General features: G+C 52.6%; 1 protein-coding gene across 8 annotated transcripts in view; it reads right to left on the bottom strand.

Annotated features, from left to right (window-relative positions):
- The window catches only part of HNF4A (hepatocyte nuclear factor 4 alpha), a 74,018-nt gene that overhangs the window by 12,111 nt on the left and 44,857 nt on the right, over positions 1-17,050 (bottom strand). For 7 of the 8 annotated variants that reach the window (XM_021669094.2, XM_064382461.1, XM_064382462.1 and 4 more), the window contains exons 2-6: positions 13,282-13,456; positions 12,071-12,165; positions 5,051-5,157; positions 4,190-4,345; positions 413-500 (exon numbers count right to left, since the gene is read on the bottom strand). In XM_021669094.2, the coding sequence (XP_021524769.1) occupies positions 413-500; positions 4,190-4,345; positions 5,051-5,157; positions 12,071-12,165; positions 13,282-13,456 (621 nt within the window). Of the gene's footprint in view, positions 1-412; positions 501-4,189; positions 4,346-5,050; positions 5,158-12,070; positions 12,166-13,281; positions 13,457-14,103; positions 15,098-17,050 lie in introns of those variants that run through there. The other variant, XM_064382463.1, reaches the window with a different exon arrangement.

The raw sequence follows: 17,050 nt of genomic DNA, 5'->3' as shown, positions 1-17,050 counted from the left end.
GTAGTCCCAGCTACTCCAGAGAGTGAGAGGCAGGAGAATTGCTTGAACCCGGCAGGCGGAGGCTGAAGTGAGCCGAGATCACACCATTGCACTCCAGCCTGAGTGATAGAGCAAGACTCTGTCTTTAAAAAAAAAAAAAAAGATGCACAGGTAATTCCAGGGACAACCCTGATTGTGCTCCGACTTTAATGCTGGGAATTTGATGCCTTGCGTCCATGTTTCCTTGCATCTGAGTGGCGTATCCGGTTGAGAACTGAGTCCTGGAATCCTCCATTTGCAAGCCTGAGGACAGGGCCACTCCTGACCAGTCTCCCTTGCCCCTGCATGCCACCATGTGAATCTCCTTGCTGGGTGAGTGCCATGCTAGGCACGTCCTCCACAGAACCCTGGCCAGGGCAGACAGGCTCCTCACCTAGGAGCAGCACGTCCTTGAACACCATGGATCGCTTGGTGGCTCCGAGCAGCAGGTGCTCGCCAGCATGGGCTCTGAGCAGGGCCACCTGAAAGAGAAAAGGAACCGTGTCTGGCATCTGCACCCTTGGGAAGGCTGCCCGTAGCTAACTCAATGACGTTGGGCAAGTCAGCTTAATGTTCCCCTCTGCCTCTACCTGCCTGAACTGTGAAATGGGCATCATAAAACGACTGCCCATAAAACTAGAAACCTGGAAGGGGAAAGAATGTGTGCTCAGAGCAGAGAGACCTCACGCTGACTCTGCCCTTGAACTGCCGTGTCCTTGGGCAAGAAGCTGCTTCACACTGGCCGCCTTCTGTGTGCTGATGAAAGGGTAAGCAAAATTCTGTGTGTTTTTTTCTCTTTTTTGAGATTCTCAAAAGGGTCTATGATCCCAAAATGTTTCAAAACTGTGGGTTCCAAATTCCTACCCATGGGCCAGCTATGGGGAATTATGAAGAGTGCTTTGTAGACATACAGATTCTTTCTTTTTTTTTTTTTTGAGACAGAGTCTCACTCTGTTGCCCAGGCTAGAGTTCAGTGGCGTGATCTCGGCTCACTGCAACCTCCGCCTCCCAGGTTCAAGTGATTCTTGTGCCTAAGCCTCCCAAGCAGCTGAGACTACAGGTGCACACCACCATGCTTGGCCATTTTTTTTTAATTTTTATTTTTAGTAGAGACAGGGTTTCACTATATTGGCCAGGCTGATCTCGAACTCCTGACCTCAGGTGATCCACCCAACTCAGCCTCCTAAAGTGTTGGGATTACAGGTGTGAGCCACTGTACCCGGCCTGAAAGTACAGATTCTTAGGCCCTGAGATTCTGATCCTGATTCTGTATGTTTAGGGTGGGTCCAGGGATCTGTGTTTAGTAAGCGCCTCAGTTGACTCAGAAGCGTAATTCTGTTGGGGAAATCGCTGGTCTGGCAGATCCCTCCGGGGATATGCCCACTCGACACTGCAGGACTCCAGGATGCAGAGAGGGCATTACAAGAACATGGAAGTGGATGTTGGGTCTCAGGGCTGGTCCTTCTCAAGGCAAAGGTATGAGCACTGGTCCCTGGCAGAGAATCAGCTTGATGTACAAGGCAAGACTTCAAAGACTGGAGTCTTAGGGGCCCAGCAAGCTCACGAAGGACAGAGCCAGCCCACTGAGAGCCATCTGCTTTTGTGCTTACCTAAGGACCAAAGGAAAATGCTGGACCAGTAGCCTCAAGGATCTTATCTTCAGGGTTGGGTTAGGGAGTCTGAAAGTTCTATAGCAAGCCAAACCAGAAGGTTAAAATACCTTTGTTTGTTCATTCATTTGATTGTCCATTCTTTCAGTTATCAAATCCTAAACGCCTACTAAATCCCGGACAGTTTTTAAGACAATGGAGGCACAATGTTTAAAAATGAGAGACAAGGTCTCTAGTCTCATGGAACTCACATTTTATAGGGGAGGGGGTGGAACAGATAATTTAGAACAAATAAGTGCACAGGACAGAGGATGATCACAACACAAAGGAAAGAAGGAAGGAGAGGGAGGAAGGAAAGAAGGAGGAAAAGTGGGAGCAAGGGAAGAAGGGAGGGAGGGGAGTAGAAAGGATGATGGCAGCAATGGGGCGAGAATGGCTACGTCAGATGGGGAGGTCAGAGAAGGCCTCTAAGGAGGTGAAATTGTTAGAGGGAAAAAGAGATTTGCCTGAAGGTACTTGGCACAAAATAAGCCTCCAATAAATATTTGAATGAAGGAAGGAAGGAAAGGGGAAATGAATGAATGAGCAAACAAGCTGACTTCCTCTCTCGCTCTAGCTGCTCCTGGGCAGCCACTTGTGCTCGCCCCTTCTATTTTCCATGGTTAGAAGCTTGTGAGGAAAACAGAAAAAGAGGAAACTGCCTGGGAGGTGAAACCCACTTTCCATGACTGGCATGGAGGGAGGCCAAGGATGCTGACTGCCGAGCGCCTCCCGCGCCAGGCACTGTGCAAGGCTTTCATCAGTCACCCGAGCGGCCTTCACGCCGTGAGGCAGAAGACCTGGATTTGAGTTCCAGCTCTGGGGCTAACTTGCTCTGTGACATCAGGCAAATTGCTTTATCTCTCTAAGCCCCGATCTCTTTCTCCAATTGTATCCAGCCCCAAGAAGCACACAAACTGGGAATCTAGTTCCTGGGGCAATGTCAACAGAATTGGGGGGCCCTTTGGAGGACAATGCCCCTGACTTTCCCCGGGGTGCCCCACCTGCATTGGGCAAACTGGGCTCCTCATACACCAGGAATGGGGAGCTGAGAACCCTTCTGGTCCCAGGTTCAACCCCTTGACATGGCAGCTGTTCTGGGGGTGGGCCGGGAGGTCAGGGTGGTGTGTTAATGATTGTCCTGTGCTACTGGCCACCCATCATTGCTCTCTGAGAATGCTCTGAGCCCCAGCCAGGGAGGTTTGGGTGGGAAATCGAGGTTAACAATTGCTCAAGTTGGGGGTATCTTGTTGCCCTGCTAAGCCCCTGAGAAGGAACAGGAGGGATTAAACATTAATGTGGAGACTCCAGCAGAGGGGACTGGGGCCAGAGCACAAGGAGCAGGGGAGAGGGTAGGGGCTGATTGTCCAAGATCCTTGCCCCGTCGATTCTGCTAACAGAGGGAGGAGTCACTGAAGAGGGCCTCGGGTCCAGCCTCTGCATGAGGCTGGGGACCAGCCAAACCAGCGTTTTCACAGTGTCCCAATGTGCAGGTTTAATAGGTGTTCCAGGAGGATCTTGGGGCCTTGGGAGTTTGGGAAGCCCTGGTGTCTGTGAAGTCAAACAACTGCCTGGACGAGGCTTCTCAGAAGCTTTCACAGGCCGGTACGCATTGTCAGTGTCTTATGCAAAGGTGCAAAACAGGTAAGCGAATGCACCAGAGGCTTTCTCCGAAGCCGGGGAGGTGGCCCAGCCCAGCTCCTCTTTCCAACAGGAAACAAGGCGTGCTCTGGGCAGGAGCTTCGTAGGTGGCATCTCTGAAATTCACCTGTCCTCAGACACACGCCACCTTCTTCAACCCTTTCTTCCCCCAGGGATGTTTTAGTATTCCAAAAAAAGTATGGTGGGAACTATGACGTGGAGTTCAACTGCTTTGTTGGGAAACAAGGAAGAAACCATGTTTAGGGAGAGCGGCTGTGGTTCAGCCACGGTGCAGCTCGCTCCATTACCTTAATTTTGCACTTTTCAGGCAGTAATGTCCTCAGTCCTCCCGACCACACTCTGAAGTGGCTATTACCATTTCCACTTGGCAGATAAGAGAACACTGAGCCTGAGAGAGAAGTAATCTGCCCAGGATTACCCAGACAACCAGTCTTAGAGCCAGAGCTTAAACCAAAATCTCCTGATCCCTGTCCCAGGGTTCCTGTCAACATCCCCCTGGGAGTGCCGCATGGTGCAATGGTTTAGGAGCTTGGACTTTGGAGCTTCCCTGCCGGGGTTCTAATCCCAGCTGTGCTGGACAGTATCTAGTGACCTTGAGCAGGTTGCTTAACCTCTCTGTGCCCCAATTTCCTCGCCTATAAGATGGCTGTAATAATAGTCCCTTCGTATCTACCTCATAGAGTTGTTGGAGGAGCTAACTGAGTTAATATTTGCAAGGTGATTTCAAGTTTCAGACACATATGTGCACTACGCATTTTGTTAAATAAAATCAAGCCAGTCCGCAGCCGTATCCCAGGTGAGCCAGCCGCATCCTGGCTGCCCGGTGCCCACTACTGCCCACTATCCACGCCCACCCTCACCTGGTCGTCTAGGGGGAGCTCGCAGAAAGCTGGGATGTACTTGGCCCACTCCACGAGAACCAGCAGCTGCTCCTTCATGGACTCACACACATCTGCGATGCTGGCGATCTTCTTAGCTCGAATGTCGCCATTGATCCCGGAGACAGGGGAGGTGATCTTCGAGAGATACAGGGAAGAAAATGCTGGAGGTGTTTGGGCCCTCCTGCACTCTCTGCCCCTGGAATAGAGCCCCCTCCCTGGAGTCAGGTGTTGGGAGGAAGCTGGACAGTGGGTACCTTCCAGCTCCGAAGGAAGCTCGAGGGAACAACGGCGGGAGGGAGGAGGCAGGGATGAGGGAGAGGGGCTCCCTCTGGGTCTTCACTTGCTACCTTCCCCCTGCCTCCTCCTCTAACAGCTTTAGAGCTCCAAGGAGTCTCTCAGCCTTAGAGGAGAAGCAGGGCAAAAAATGGTCATCCTCATCTGACAACGAGGCAACCATGGCTCAGAGAGGTGCTGTGACTTGCCCGAGGTCACACAGCAAGGGATGGGCTGGGCCCCACTTTGCCACCTCTGTGCATGACCCACTGCTCTGTTCTCTCGGGGCTGAGCTGATTGCAGGCCCCCAGTGAACGTGAAGACTCTGCTTGGCCTGTGGGAGGCAGGCAGCACAGTGAACTAGAAAGTACCCCAGGGCGCCAGCTTCGAGTTCCGCCTTTGCTGCTAACTGGGTCATGTGACACTGGACTCAGTGTCCCTTCTGTAATATCTGAGGGCCCTCTCATCAGCCGCTCCAGGGCCTGACTGGGGAGAACGGAGGTGGAGGAGGTAAGCTCCTCTGTAGTGTGGGGGATCCCTGGGTGGGCAGCAGGGGCACCCTGGTACCTGTCGGGACAGGACCTCTGCCTGCAGGAGCGCGTTGATGGAGGGCAGGCTGCTGTCCTCATAGCTTGACCTTCGAGTACTGATCCGGTCCCGCTCATTTTGAACAGCTGTGAGGAGGCAGAGAGAGGTGAGCAGGGAGAGCAGGGGTGGAGTGAGGGGGTGGGGGTGTCTGTGACTGATGAGGAGTGGGAACAGGAGGCGGGGGCGTCCAGAAGACAGATCCACATCAGCATGTGGAATGAGGGGAGACGGGCTCTAACTCAGCTGGTGGAAGAACTTTCCGCATATCCGAGCTGCCCCACACACAATGGAGAGGCTACAGGAGTGATCTACCCATCATCACGGGCATGCAAGCCAGTGATGACTGAGCTATGGGCTTAAAATGGGTCTTGAGCATTGAGGAGGGGATCTGACCAGATTAAAGATGTTCAAGCTCTGGTCTACAAAACGGTCCCTTTCTTTCCAAATGAAAGTGAGTAAGGCAAGCAAAACAAATTGCTCTGGGCGACACGGAGCCGGCCTGGGGATTCCTGAACAAGGGGATCTGAGGGCTCCAACTGCCCTGATGATTTTGTCCATCCGCAGAAGCTACCTGTACTCCACACTAACCTTCCCAGCGTCAGCAAGGCCAGGCGCTTCCCTCCCTCCCACCACTGCTCTGTTCCGGGCACTGTTCACTGGGGCCCCAGGCTCCACTGCCCGCCCCCATCTGGGTCAGTCCTGGCCTGAGATAGAAGATGATCCTTCTACCGTCCCAACAGTGGACGGGATAGCCCTTGGAGTCCAAGAGGCTTCACTGTGGAATGAGGTTTGGCTGATTGGGAAAGGAGGGAGCACGAAGCTGCATGAGGTCTGGCGTCCTGTCTGGAACCTGCCACTCTGGGTGCCCGTGGCAATCACAGCCTCTCTCTGGGCCTCAGTTTCCCTACCTGTAGGCATTTCTCTCCCAGCCAGCTCCCTGCACTCTGTCTCATCTCAGGGACCGGCAGTTGGTTTTTCCAGTCCCTCAAGCCTGGGCGCCTTCCTCGGCTTCCCCTCACACCCCAGTGCTGTCAGTGATCATGACAAACAGACCCACTGCTCCCTCCCTGCTCCTGGCGACTGTCTCTCGGATTACAGCCACCTCCTCCTGGGCTCTGCTTCTGCCTTGCGCCTGCAGTCTGTGTTCCTCTCAGAGACAGAGGGATCCATTCAAACATCCAAGTCATGTCCCCTGCTGCTCAAAACCAGTGCCTTCCAACCTCACAAGTCCTCAAGGTCCTTCCTCTCCTCTCTGATTGCCACTTTTATGGGCTTCCTCCCACCCACTCTGTCCCGGAAAACCCGCCTCCTGCCTGGATACATCCGCACATTGCTGGGCTGCAGTTGTCACTGCCTGGGATTCCCTTTCCCGCACAGCGCTGCTGTGTCTTCATTTCACTCCTGCCTCTGTGCAAATGTGGCCCTTCAGACACCCTCTCCGGCCACCCTGTCTAACACAGCATACCCCCAACCCTGGCCCTGCCCCACTGTGGTTTGTTTTTCTTCGAGGGACTTATTGTAGAATTATTTGTTACTTCCTTTACCATCTGTCTCTTTCTGAGAAGGAAAGCTTCAGAAGGTCAAAACTCCATCCCTCTAGTTCACTGCTATAGTCCCAGCCACCAGAACAGAGCCTGGTACAAAGTAGGTGCTCAGTAAATACTTGTGCAGTGAGAGAAAGAAGGCGTTGGAGGAGACAAGCTCTAATTCAGTTTTTTTTCCGAGACAGGGTCTCATTCTGTTGCCCAGGCTGGAGGGCAGTGGCACGATCATAGCTCACTGCAGCCTCAACCTCCTTGGCTTAAGTGATCCCCCTGCCTCAGCCTCCCGAATAGCTGGGATTACAGGTGTGTGCCATCATGCCTGGATAATTTTTTTTTTTTGAGACAGATGAGGGTCTCATTATGTTGCCCAGACTGGTCTCGAACTCCTGGCTTCAAGTGATCCACTCAGCCCCACAAAATGCTGGGATTACAGGTGTGAGGCACCAAGCTTAGTCATAAACTCTCATTCTTATAAGCCCCCTATTTCTCCAGGGAACATTGACACCCCGAGATTCAACTTTCTCTTGATGTTGACACATTGTTAAAATCAGAGAATATAAGTTGAATCATCTGCACGGAGCTGGGGAGTCAGTGGGATAGAACATAAGTCCAGAGGCAAGCCACCTCCTCTCAGACCCACCACGTGCATGGGGCCAGCTCAGAGCACGGCTCCCCTGCCCAGGCTGTCCGCCCCGTCCCCCACACCCCTCCCATGGTAGCCTCCTGCCAGCGCCTGCACCCACCCACCAGGGCGCCGAGTGGCCGGCGGGCGGAATGAAAGGGCTGCTGTCAGCAGCTGCGAATAGGGCTCCTCAAGGTTAGGCGGGCGTTATCAGTGCCCGGCGCGAGCTCAGTCACGGAATGATGTTTTCCAAATGTTTGCTCAGTATTAGCAGGGTCGGGGACCTAATGTAACTTCTATTGAATATTAACCGACCTGGGCAGAGGCAGAGAGGAGATGAGCGTGTCTTCCCAGAGAACTCTTGGGTAGTTGAAGTTGGATGAGACAGGCTCAATCCCATTGAAAACTGGTGAGGAGCAGGGCCGGGGCTTCCGAGGAAGGTCCCATCAGACGGCCTCTGGCCCATCACCAACGCTCACCTCCTGCAACCCTGGGTCTGCTTTCTGGGCTGGGTTTTTGATGTCAGGAGCTGGGTATTTGTCCTAGGCCTGACAGCTGAAGCCCAGGCAGGTGTCGGTCCCCCTGGCTTTGGGTTACAGGAAAGAATTCTTGGACTGCTGTTGGCCCATTGACCCCCCGGGGTTGTTCCTGGAGTCTTTGTCCCTCCAGGGAGCCCCTTCCAGCCATGGTGGACTATCCTCTGGCAGAGACTTACAGGCCCATGAGACCTGGAGCCCCTCTCTGTGGTCGAGAGAAAGTTTCAGCAATCCAGATCAAGAAATGTACCTCCTTAAGAGATTCTACTTGTGGAAGAAAAAAAAGAAAAGAAAAGAAAAGAAAAGAAATGTACTTCCTACACTGATCACTGCAAGTTTCACTCCAGGGAGCTTGGTGTCTGCTCAGATCTGGGGAGCCTGAGTTCTAGACCTGACTCCATCCCTGACCAGTCACCTCACCTCTCTGGCCTCAGTGTCCTTTTCTGTAAAGTTGGGGAGCAGGCAGATTTGATGACCTCTTATAGACTCAGCTGGTCTCAAAATCCTACCTTCCCAGCTTACATTTTCTGGTTCTCAGGGACTATTTTTGGGTTTTAGTCCCCAAATTCTCCTAAGGTTATCAAGAAAAAGAAATGAAAACTTGTCCCAATTCTCCTGGTCAGTGACACTTCCACCAGGACTTTCTTTTGACTTCGGGAGCTTCCCGGCAGGCTGAGAAGGAGTGGTGGGGCCCAGAAGACTTAGGTGGAGCTAGGAATATCCTCACTTCCCACGGCTTCACCACAGTGGCAACTGAGCACTTTGCCAATCTGGCCCGTTCTCAAAACAACCAAGTGACTGCATGTGTCATGATCTTCCAGGTAACTCAGGCATGTAAACAACATTGACTAACCCATACTCACTTGCCATCAGCCAACTCTCCTATCCTCCAGCCAGCATGTCAGTTTCCCTGGGCCAGGAAGCAAGCAGCTATTTTCAAGGCTGAGCTAAGGCTGAACGGTCTGACGCTCTCATCCCCCTTCCAGGAGCCTGGTAAGAGGTTTGCTAGTTTTGCAGCAGCTCAAGAGAGAGCCAGGGGCTGGGCGCAGTGTAATCCCAGCACTTTGGGAGGCCGAGGTGGGAGGATCACCTGAGGTCAGGGGTTCAAGACCAGCCTGGCCAATATGGTGAAATCCCATCTCTACTAAAAATACAAAATTAGCCAGGCGTGGTAGCACACGCCTGTAATACTAGCTGCTTGGGAGGCTGAGGCAGGAGAATCACTTGAACCCAGGAGGTAGAGGTTGCAGTGAGCCGAGATCGGACCAGGGAACAAACACACTCACCCTAGTGGGCAGTGTGAACTTGTGCAGGTAGGTGGGGAGTGAGGATCGAGACTCATAGGGCTGAAGGGTTCACCATCCAATGTCTTCATTTTATAGATGAGAAAACTGGAGCCCAGAAGGGACAGAAATGTCCCTAAATTACACAAGTGAAAATGACTCTGGATGTCTAAATAAGAGACATTATTTGTAACAACCGACCACACGCAGGACCGGGCCACACGCAGTGGAGGTGGGTAGCCATCCACTCAGGAGGGCTGCCAACTCCTCTCCCACCTGCCCGTCACAGACCTGAACCTCCATTGTGAGAGTCCTCCTCTCAAACCAGTGCCCTCTGGATGACACCTATGAGCAATCATAGTACCTAAAATCCCAGGCTTTGGGGATAATGGAATCGCGGACTATTACAACCACAGAAATGTCAGAACCTTAGACTGTAGTTCTCAATCGTTTTCTTGCCTCCAAATGTTCACACGTGCATCATGTTCTCATTCATTACTTTTCTCAGTCCACAAAGTGGAAGCTGAAGTGGATGAGAGAGGCTCAACCCCATTGAAAACTGGGTTGGGGAGAAGAAGGAGTATTTGCAGCTTGAAAAAGCCCCTCTTGCTCTTGGAACACCACTGAGGTCTACATGTTAGAACTGCAGTGTTTAGAGCAGGCCTTGGGGACCACCCGCTCCTGCATCGGGCTCAGCGAGCCCAGATTTTCCAAGACAGCTCATGAACTCAAACTAAGGTCCTATAAGGATGAGACATAGAAGGTATTTCCAAGGGAGGGGAGAGAAAACAGGGGGCCAGGAGCAGATGCAGGGGAAAGAGAGGCTACCAAAGCCTCCCCTCCCCTCCTTCTCAGTGGGCCCCGGAGCAAGCTGGGTCCTAGGTTCCTGCTTCTGGGATGTGCTGGGGAGTGGGGGGTGTTTGTACAAAAATAGCAGGACTAGGCCAAGGTTTGGCTGTGGGCTAGAAGCAAAGGTCTGGGGCTGGTCACAGAGCTGAGAAGCGTTGTGTTTAGAGGAGCAGGAAATGAACAGATTGGAAAATAAACTCAAGTTACTTTTTTTTTTTTGAGAGAGAGAAAGTCTTGTTCTGTTGCCCAGTCTGGAGTGCAGTGGCATGATCTCAGCTCACTGCAACCTCTGCCTCCTGGGTTCAAGCAATTCTCCTGCCTCAGCCTCTTGAGTAGCTGGGACTACAGGCATGCACCACCATGCCCAGATAATTTTTTTGTATTTTTAGTAGAGACAGAGTTTTACCATGTTGGTCAGGCTGTTCTCAAACTCCTGACCTCAAATGATCCACCCACCTCAGCCTCCCAACGTACTGGGATTACAGGTGTGGGCCACTGAGCCTGGCCTTAAGTTAGTTTAAAGCAGTTAAAAGATTTTTGTGGCCAGGTGCAGTGGCTCACGCCTGTATTCCCAGCACTTTAGGAGGCTGAGGTGGGCGGATCACGAGGTCAGGAGTTCGAGACCAGGGGGCCTGACCAACATGGTAAAACCCTGTCTCTACTAAAAAAATGCAAAAATTAGCTGGGTGTGGTGGTACATGCCTGTAATCCCAGCTACTCAGGAGGCTGAGGCAGGAGAATTGCTTGAACTGGGAGGTGGAGGTTGCAGTGAGCCAAGATCTTGCCACTGCACTCCAGTCTGGGTGACAGAGCAAGACTCCATCTCCAAAAAAAAAAATTTCTGCTTCCCTTGCTTGGGCTGAAAGCAATTTATTTTTTTTAAGATGAAGTTTTGCTTTTGTTGCCCAGGCTGGAGTGCAGTGGCACAATCTTGGCTCACTGGCAACGGGCTGAATGCAATTTTAAACATCCCTGGGATCTGGAGGGCATAAAGTAACCAGCAGCCACATGTGGTCCAAGCAGCACAAAGCTCTGGGTTCAACCTCAGACCTTCCAAGCATCAGTTCTGGGACCCTAGGCAAGTTGTTTAAAAATTGTGGGCCTCAGTTCCTTCATCCACGAAACGGGAGGAATTGTAATAGGTTCAATGGGCTGGGTTCATTTCATTTTCATGACGTTTTCCCACATAGGGTTGTCACGAAAACGAAAGGAACCCAGCCCATTGAAGTGTGGAAAAAGCCCAGCCCAGTGACTGATACCTCCTGGTAGCAGGAGGCCTGGCAAGACCTTAATAAATGTTGTGCTCTGGTCTTCTCGCCCTCTTTCGTCCAGGATGGTTCTGGGGTCTTGTTTCCACTTTCTCTCTTTTTTTTTTTTTTTTTGAGATGGAGTCTCTCACTGTCCCCCGGGCTGGAATGCAGTGGCACAATCTCGGCTCACGGCAACCTCTGCCTCCTGGGTTCACACGATTCTCCTGCCTCAGCCTCCTGAGTAGCTGGGATTACAGGCGCATACCACCACTCCCGGCTAATTTTTTGTATTTTTAATAGAGACAGGGTTTCACTATGTTGGCCAGGCTGGTCTCAAACTTCTGACCTTGTGATCCACCCGCCTCGGCCTTCCAAAGTGCTGGGATTACAGTCATGAGCAACTGCGCTCAGCCTTGTTCCAATTTTCTAGAATGTGAAGATTTTGGAAATTGCCTGATACCCATGGATGAATAGTAAGGGAATTGGGGTGCTTGTCCCTGGCATAGAAGTTCAGGAATTGGGCTCTCCTGGTTGTCCTCTTTGTGAAGTTGGGGTGGTGAGTTCGCAGATGTTTGCAATGTCATTCTCTATGCTTGCCCTAATGTTCGAAATATTATATTTAAAAAAACAAACACCCAACGTGGCTGCCTTGTGGTGGCACAGACAGGCAGGCAGGCAGGGGTGGTGGTTGCTGGGAGCCTGAAGAGCCAAGAGTGGGAGCTTATCTCTCTGAATCTTTCTCAAGACCAAGCCCAGCCGCTCCCTATGGTCAGATTTCCAGGCGCTCCCTCTTCTCGGCCATTAGCCAGTCACGCTGGGGCCTGGCACTGAGTCATAAAGTGTGGCTACAGTTGTAAATGGCTGTCGGGGAGCTGTGGGTGCAGGCGGGGCAGTGGGGAGGGGGCCGAGGCTCACCTTCCTTCTTCATGCCAGCCCGGAAGCACTTCTTGAGCCTGCAGTAGCGGCACTGGTTCCTCTTGTCTTTGTCCACCACGCACTGCCGGCTAAATCTGGGGAGGGCTTGGGATGGTTGGATGGAGAAGACACAACTTCCTCCTCTTAGGACGGAACTAGGGCCCTGGCTATCCAGTGGACCGCCAGCCTCAGTGCTGCCATCCCTTCATCCCAGGACTTCTCCCTTGAACCCACCAGGAGCTGGAGAGGTGCTACGACCTAAGACTCCAGTCCTCTCCTGCTAAACAAGGGGAAACTGAGGCTCAGAGAGGCAACGTGTGGTCCTGGGTGACTCTGCTGGTTGAGGTTAGAGCTGAGTTGGGAAACTTGACCTCTCGAGTACCAGAGCCCTGCTATTTCCACCACATCCTATAAAAGCCCGGAACCCATAGCAGGCTCCTGGTTATGGTCAGAGTTAATGCTTGGTTCACATAAGCCTCTCTCTGGAGGGGGATAGGAAGCAGAGGCCGAGTCACACAGTGCTGATGGATGGGGACCTGAGTGTCAACCCTGGCTCTGCCATGGACTCAGGCTGGTTGACCCTGGGCAGATGCCTAGCCCTCCAAGCCACAGCTTCCTCCTCTATAAAATGGGATAACGACAGTAACCATCTCACAGGGGTGTTGGCAGGTGAAATGAAGTCATGCACCGGTGGGGCACAGTATCTGCACATGACAAGGGCTCACAGTTGACAGTTGCCATGATTTTATTATTGTGATTACCCAGAACAGGAGATGCTTTCGAAAGAGGGCTCTCCAGGGCCTTGGGTAGACTTTGGGGTTGGTGGAAGCCCTTGGGGTAGGTAGGGCTCAATCTCCTATTTGTCCCAGAAAAAGCACCAGACGGGAAGATGGGTTCATCTACTGAGGCCTCGTGGAATGGGAAAAATGACAATGGGCTTAAGGGGATGGTTAAATACACACGAAGCCTTAGTATGGTGCCTGGCATTGGATAAGAGCTTGATAAAGGGTGGCCAGTAGCTTGATGATCATCAGTAAATGTGGTTCCTAGAATAGATGCCCTCTTTGGATTTACAAAGTCTACAAAACCTGAAGAGCCTTGAAAGCCCTGAAGGGTAGCTGTCTCTGGGACCCACTCGGGGAGAAGACAGACCTTGGGGACATGAGCCCAAGTGTGCCCATTTCCCAGCTGGAGAAACTGAGGCTCCTCACCTGCAGGAGTACATATGGTTCTTCCGCACGCTCCTCCGGAAGAAGCCCTTGCAGCCGTCACAGCTCGAGGCTCCGTAGTGTTTGCCTGTGGCCCGGTCCCCGCAGATGGCACACAGGGCACTGACACCCAGGCTGTTGGGCACGTTGAGGTTGGTGCCTTCTGACGGGGACGTGTCTGTGGCAGGAGAGAAGGAAGTGAGGCTTCAGGAAGAACAGAAAGGCAGGCATCTAAGGGAGCCCTTTGGGGATCTCTCCAGGGCTTCGGCCTCAGACATCCGGGGGCTGTTCCCACTCCATCGCCTCCCTGCTCAGGGACCTCCTGACTTTTGGAGCTTCAGTTTCACACCTGTAAATTGGGGCTGGTGGTGACTTCACAGAGCTGATTTTGAGGGTGTGCATCTCCCTGTGGTGGAGGCCACGTGCCCCAGCTGTCTCTAGGCAGGCATGAAAACCTGGCCACCTTCCAGGATGAGAGCCTGCTCCTAACTGGGGAGGGGACTGCGGAAGGGAGAAACATTCTCCCCAGAACCAGGTCCTGTCCCTCAGTTCTCACCCAGTGACCACCAAGGCTGGGTGGATCTCAGCTGCGTGCCCAGGGGCCCCGCAAATTCTCTGGAGAACAGGAAAGACTTGGGCCGAGAACACTCACTCATGTGGCCTCCTGGGAGGGTCTGGACATGGCTCCCATCCCTCTCATCCCACAGGCAAAAGCTACTGCATCTACACAAATGTGAGGGGGGCCAAAGAGGCAGGTGGCAAAGAGGATCTCGGGCTGGGTGCCAGGAGTCCTGGGCACTAGTGCTGATGCTGTCACTAACTCGCCTGTAAACTTGGGCAACTTCTTCTCCTTGCTTCAATTTCTTCTGGGCCTCAGTTTCTCTAACCATAAAAGGGAGCAGTTTGACTGGTCTGTTTCCAAAGTTTAAAAAATAGCAGCAGCTGAACCCCCTTTTTGTCAGCAAATCTTTCGCCAAAGATAGACCCCTTTGGAGAAGATAACAAATGCAATGGGTCAGCCCCCGGAAAAACGCAAGTGTGTGTGCCACACAGTCCACACACACACGCCACACACAAGCACACACACACACACCACACAGTCCACACACATGCACACAGACACACATCACACAGTCACGTACACATGCACGCACACACAGGAAAATGCACCACAGTCCACATACACCACACAGTACACACACACACGCCACATACACACACGTCACACACAAGCGCACACACACACGCACCACACAGTCCACACACATGCACACAGACACACACCACACAGTCACATACACATGCGCACAAACACATAAACACATACCACAGTCCACATACACCACACAGTCCGCAGACACACACACGCTATGCACAAGCACAGACACACACCACACAGTCACATACACATGCACACACACAAACACATACCAGTCCACACACACACACCACACAGTCCACACATATGCACACAGACACACACCACACAGTCACATACACACACCACAGTCCACATACACTACACAGTCCACACACAACCACACACACCATACAGTCCACACGCACATGCACACACAGGTGCACACATGCGTGCACACACACAGGCACATATACCACAGTCCACACACATGCAGACACACACCACATACCACACACACACCACAGAGTCCACACACACCCACACACACATGCACACACCCACACAGTCCACACACACATGAACACACACAGTCACACACATGTGCACACACAGACACATAGTCTACACACAAATGTGCACACACAAATGTGCACACAACATACACACATGAAGACACAATATGCACACATACACATATCAACAAACACATATATACACGTGTGTGCACACATACATATACACACATACACATAGTCCACACATATACACACATGTACACCTACATACAGACACACACATGTATTCATAGAAATCCTGAATCAGACCTTGTATTCCTCGGGGTCATCCAGTTAAGACCTGGAGAGGGCCATGCGCTGTAGGTAACCACAGCCCCTGAAGGTCTTCTGCCCAGGGTTCAATCCCAGCCTGCCCACTTTTTAGCCATGTGACGTTGGCTGTGTTCATTTACTTCTCTATGCCTTTGTGTCTTCACTTGTAAAATGGGGAACATGACATTCTCCTAGGTTTGTTATGGGGATTCGGTGAATTCTCATATGTGTATGTGAAGTGCTTGCCATGTGGTAAGCACTATATCAGTGTTTGTGAAATAAAACTTTTCTGCAGAAGAAAACTCTCGGAGCAGAGGACTTCCAGGCTTCGTGCACAAGCAGACACTGCCACGTCTCATTCCTGCCATCTCAGACTCCCGGGTGTCCCCAGGAGTGCGGTCCCCCTCCACTTGGTGAATTATTCCTGGAGATGGCGATAATTGTTAAGCTGCATAGGTGCCCTTTCTCCCTCAGCCTCTCCTCCCCCGACCCCCAGGGAGAGCTGACCCCACGCTCCTGGCTGTTCAGCAGGAGACTGGGGAAGGAGCGCCCACTTCAGGGGCAGGATGGGCTGGGGGCTGTCAGCTCTATCATCTCCCCTCTGAGGTCAGCTGAGCACCTCCATTCCACAGGTGAGGACACTGAGACTTAGAGAGGACAAGTGGCTTCCTGGTGTCATCACACTGCTTGCAGTAAAGCAGAGGCATGGGCTTATGGTCCAGGTGTGCTGGACGACTCCGGCCAGAGCCACACATGTTGAAGTGTCTACTGGGGCCTCTAATGAACAAGGAGCCCCCGGGGCCGCTGCTGCATTGGGGTAGGGAGTGGGTGAGGGAGAAATATCCTTTGAGCCTTTGAACCACCAGCCCAGGATGTACCCAAAACACTTTGGAGGACAGCGTCACATAACCCTAATTCAGAACACTTCAAACTCCAGCAAGGAATACTGGGGACCCTGCTTACAGATGCTCAGAGCCCTTGAGATGACCCATGTTGGGGCCAGGACCCTTTACCAGGGCTCAGCACCCAGGCACCTTATCTTTATCCTCTGGCCAGCCCTGGGAGACAGACACTATTATGTATTCCCATCTTACAGAAGAGGAAACTGAGACTCAGAGAGGAAACTGCCTTGCCATGTTCACACAGGTTGGAAGGATCCATGCCCGATTTGAGCCCAGATTTTTCTGGTTCCAGAGCTGGAGGTGGTCTTGTCTTTGGGACACCCAGTTCAGGGGCTTGGCCTCTGCCTCAGGAGCACACAGTTCCTAGTCTTTGAAAAAGTGATGGGGGCAGGGAGCAGCCAGGGCCGGGCAGTGATCCTCCTGGGGACACACGACACTCTGGACACTCTGCCTCCTGCGGCAGCAACTTGTTTAGCATCTCCAGGGCGTTTTTGCCTTGAGCTCCTCTTGTGGTCCTCAGACAGGCCTAAAAGCTGGCCAGCCACCAGGCCTGGGGGAATGAAGCCCGTTTTGTAGAAGATACAGAAGCCGGGAGAGGGAAGGTGACATGCCCAAAGTCACACAGTGACTGGACGGCAGGGGCAGTCGAACACTTGCTGAGCTGACCACAGGCAATGCCCAGCGGCTGCCTCCTCGCTCTAGCTGAGCTGACCACAAGCTTCCAGGCCTCAGCTGGAGCTGCAGCCTGATACTGGCCGTGTGGCTCCAAGACACAGAAGGAAGCGGGGTGGCAGGCTGACCTCAGCTAGCTGACCTCAACCTCTCCTCTGAGGCTGGCCTGGGACCCGATGGGGCCCTTCCCTCCAGGAGGGGTTTCCAGACCCCCTCCTTTCCCCTACCTC

The sequence above is a fragment of the Aotus nancymaae genome, unplaced genomic scaffold, assembly GCF_030222135.1.
Source record: "Aotus nancymaae isolate 86718 unplaced genomic scaffold, 86718_ANA_hifiasm-v0.15.2.pri h1tg000029l, whole genome shotgun sequence".
Classification (NCBI taxonomy): Eukaryota; Metazoa; Chordata; class Mammalia; order Primates; family Aotidae; genus Aotus; species Aotus nancymaae.
This window is presented reverse-complemented; position numbering and strand designations above follow the sequence as displayed.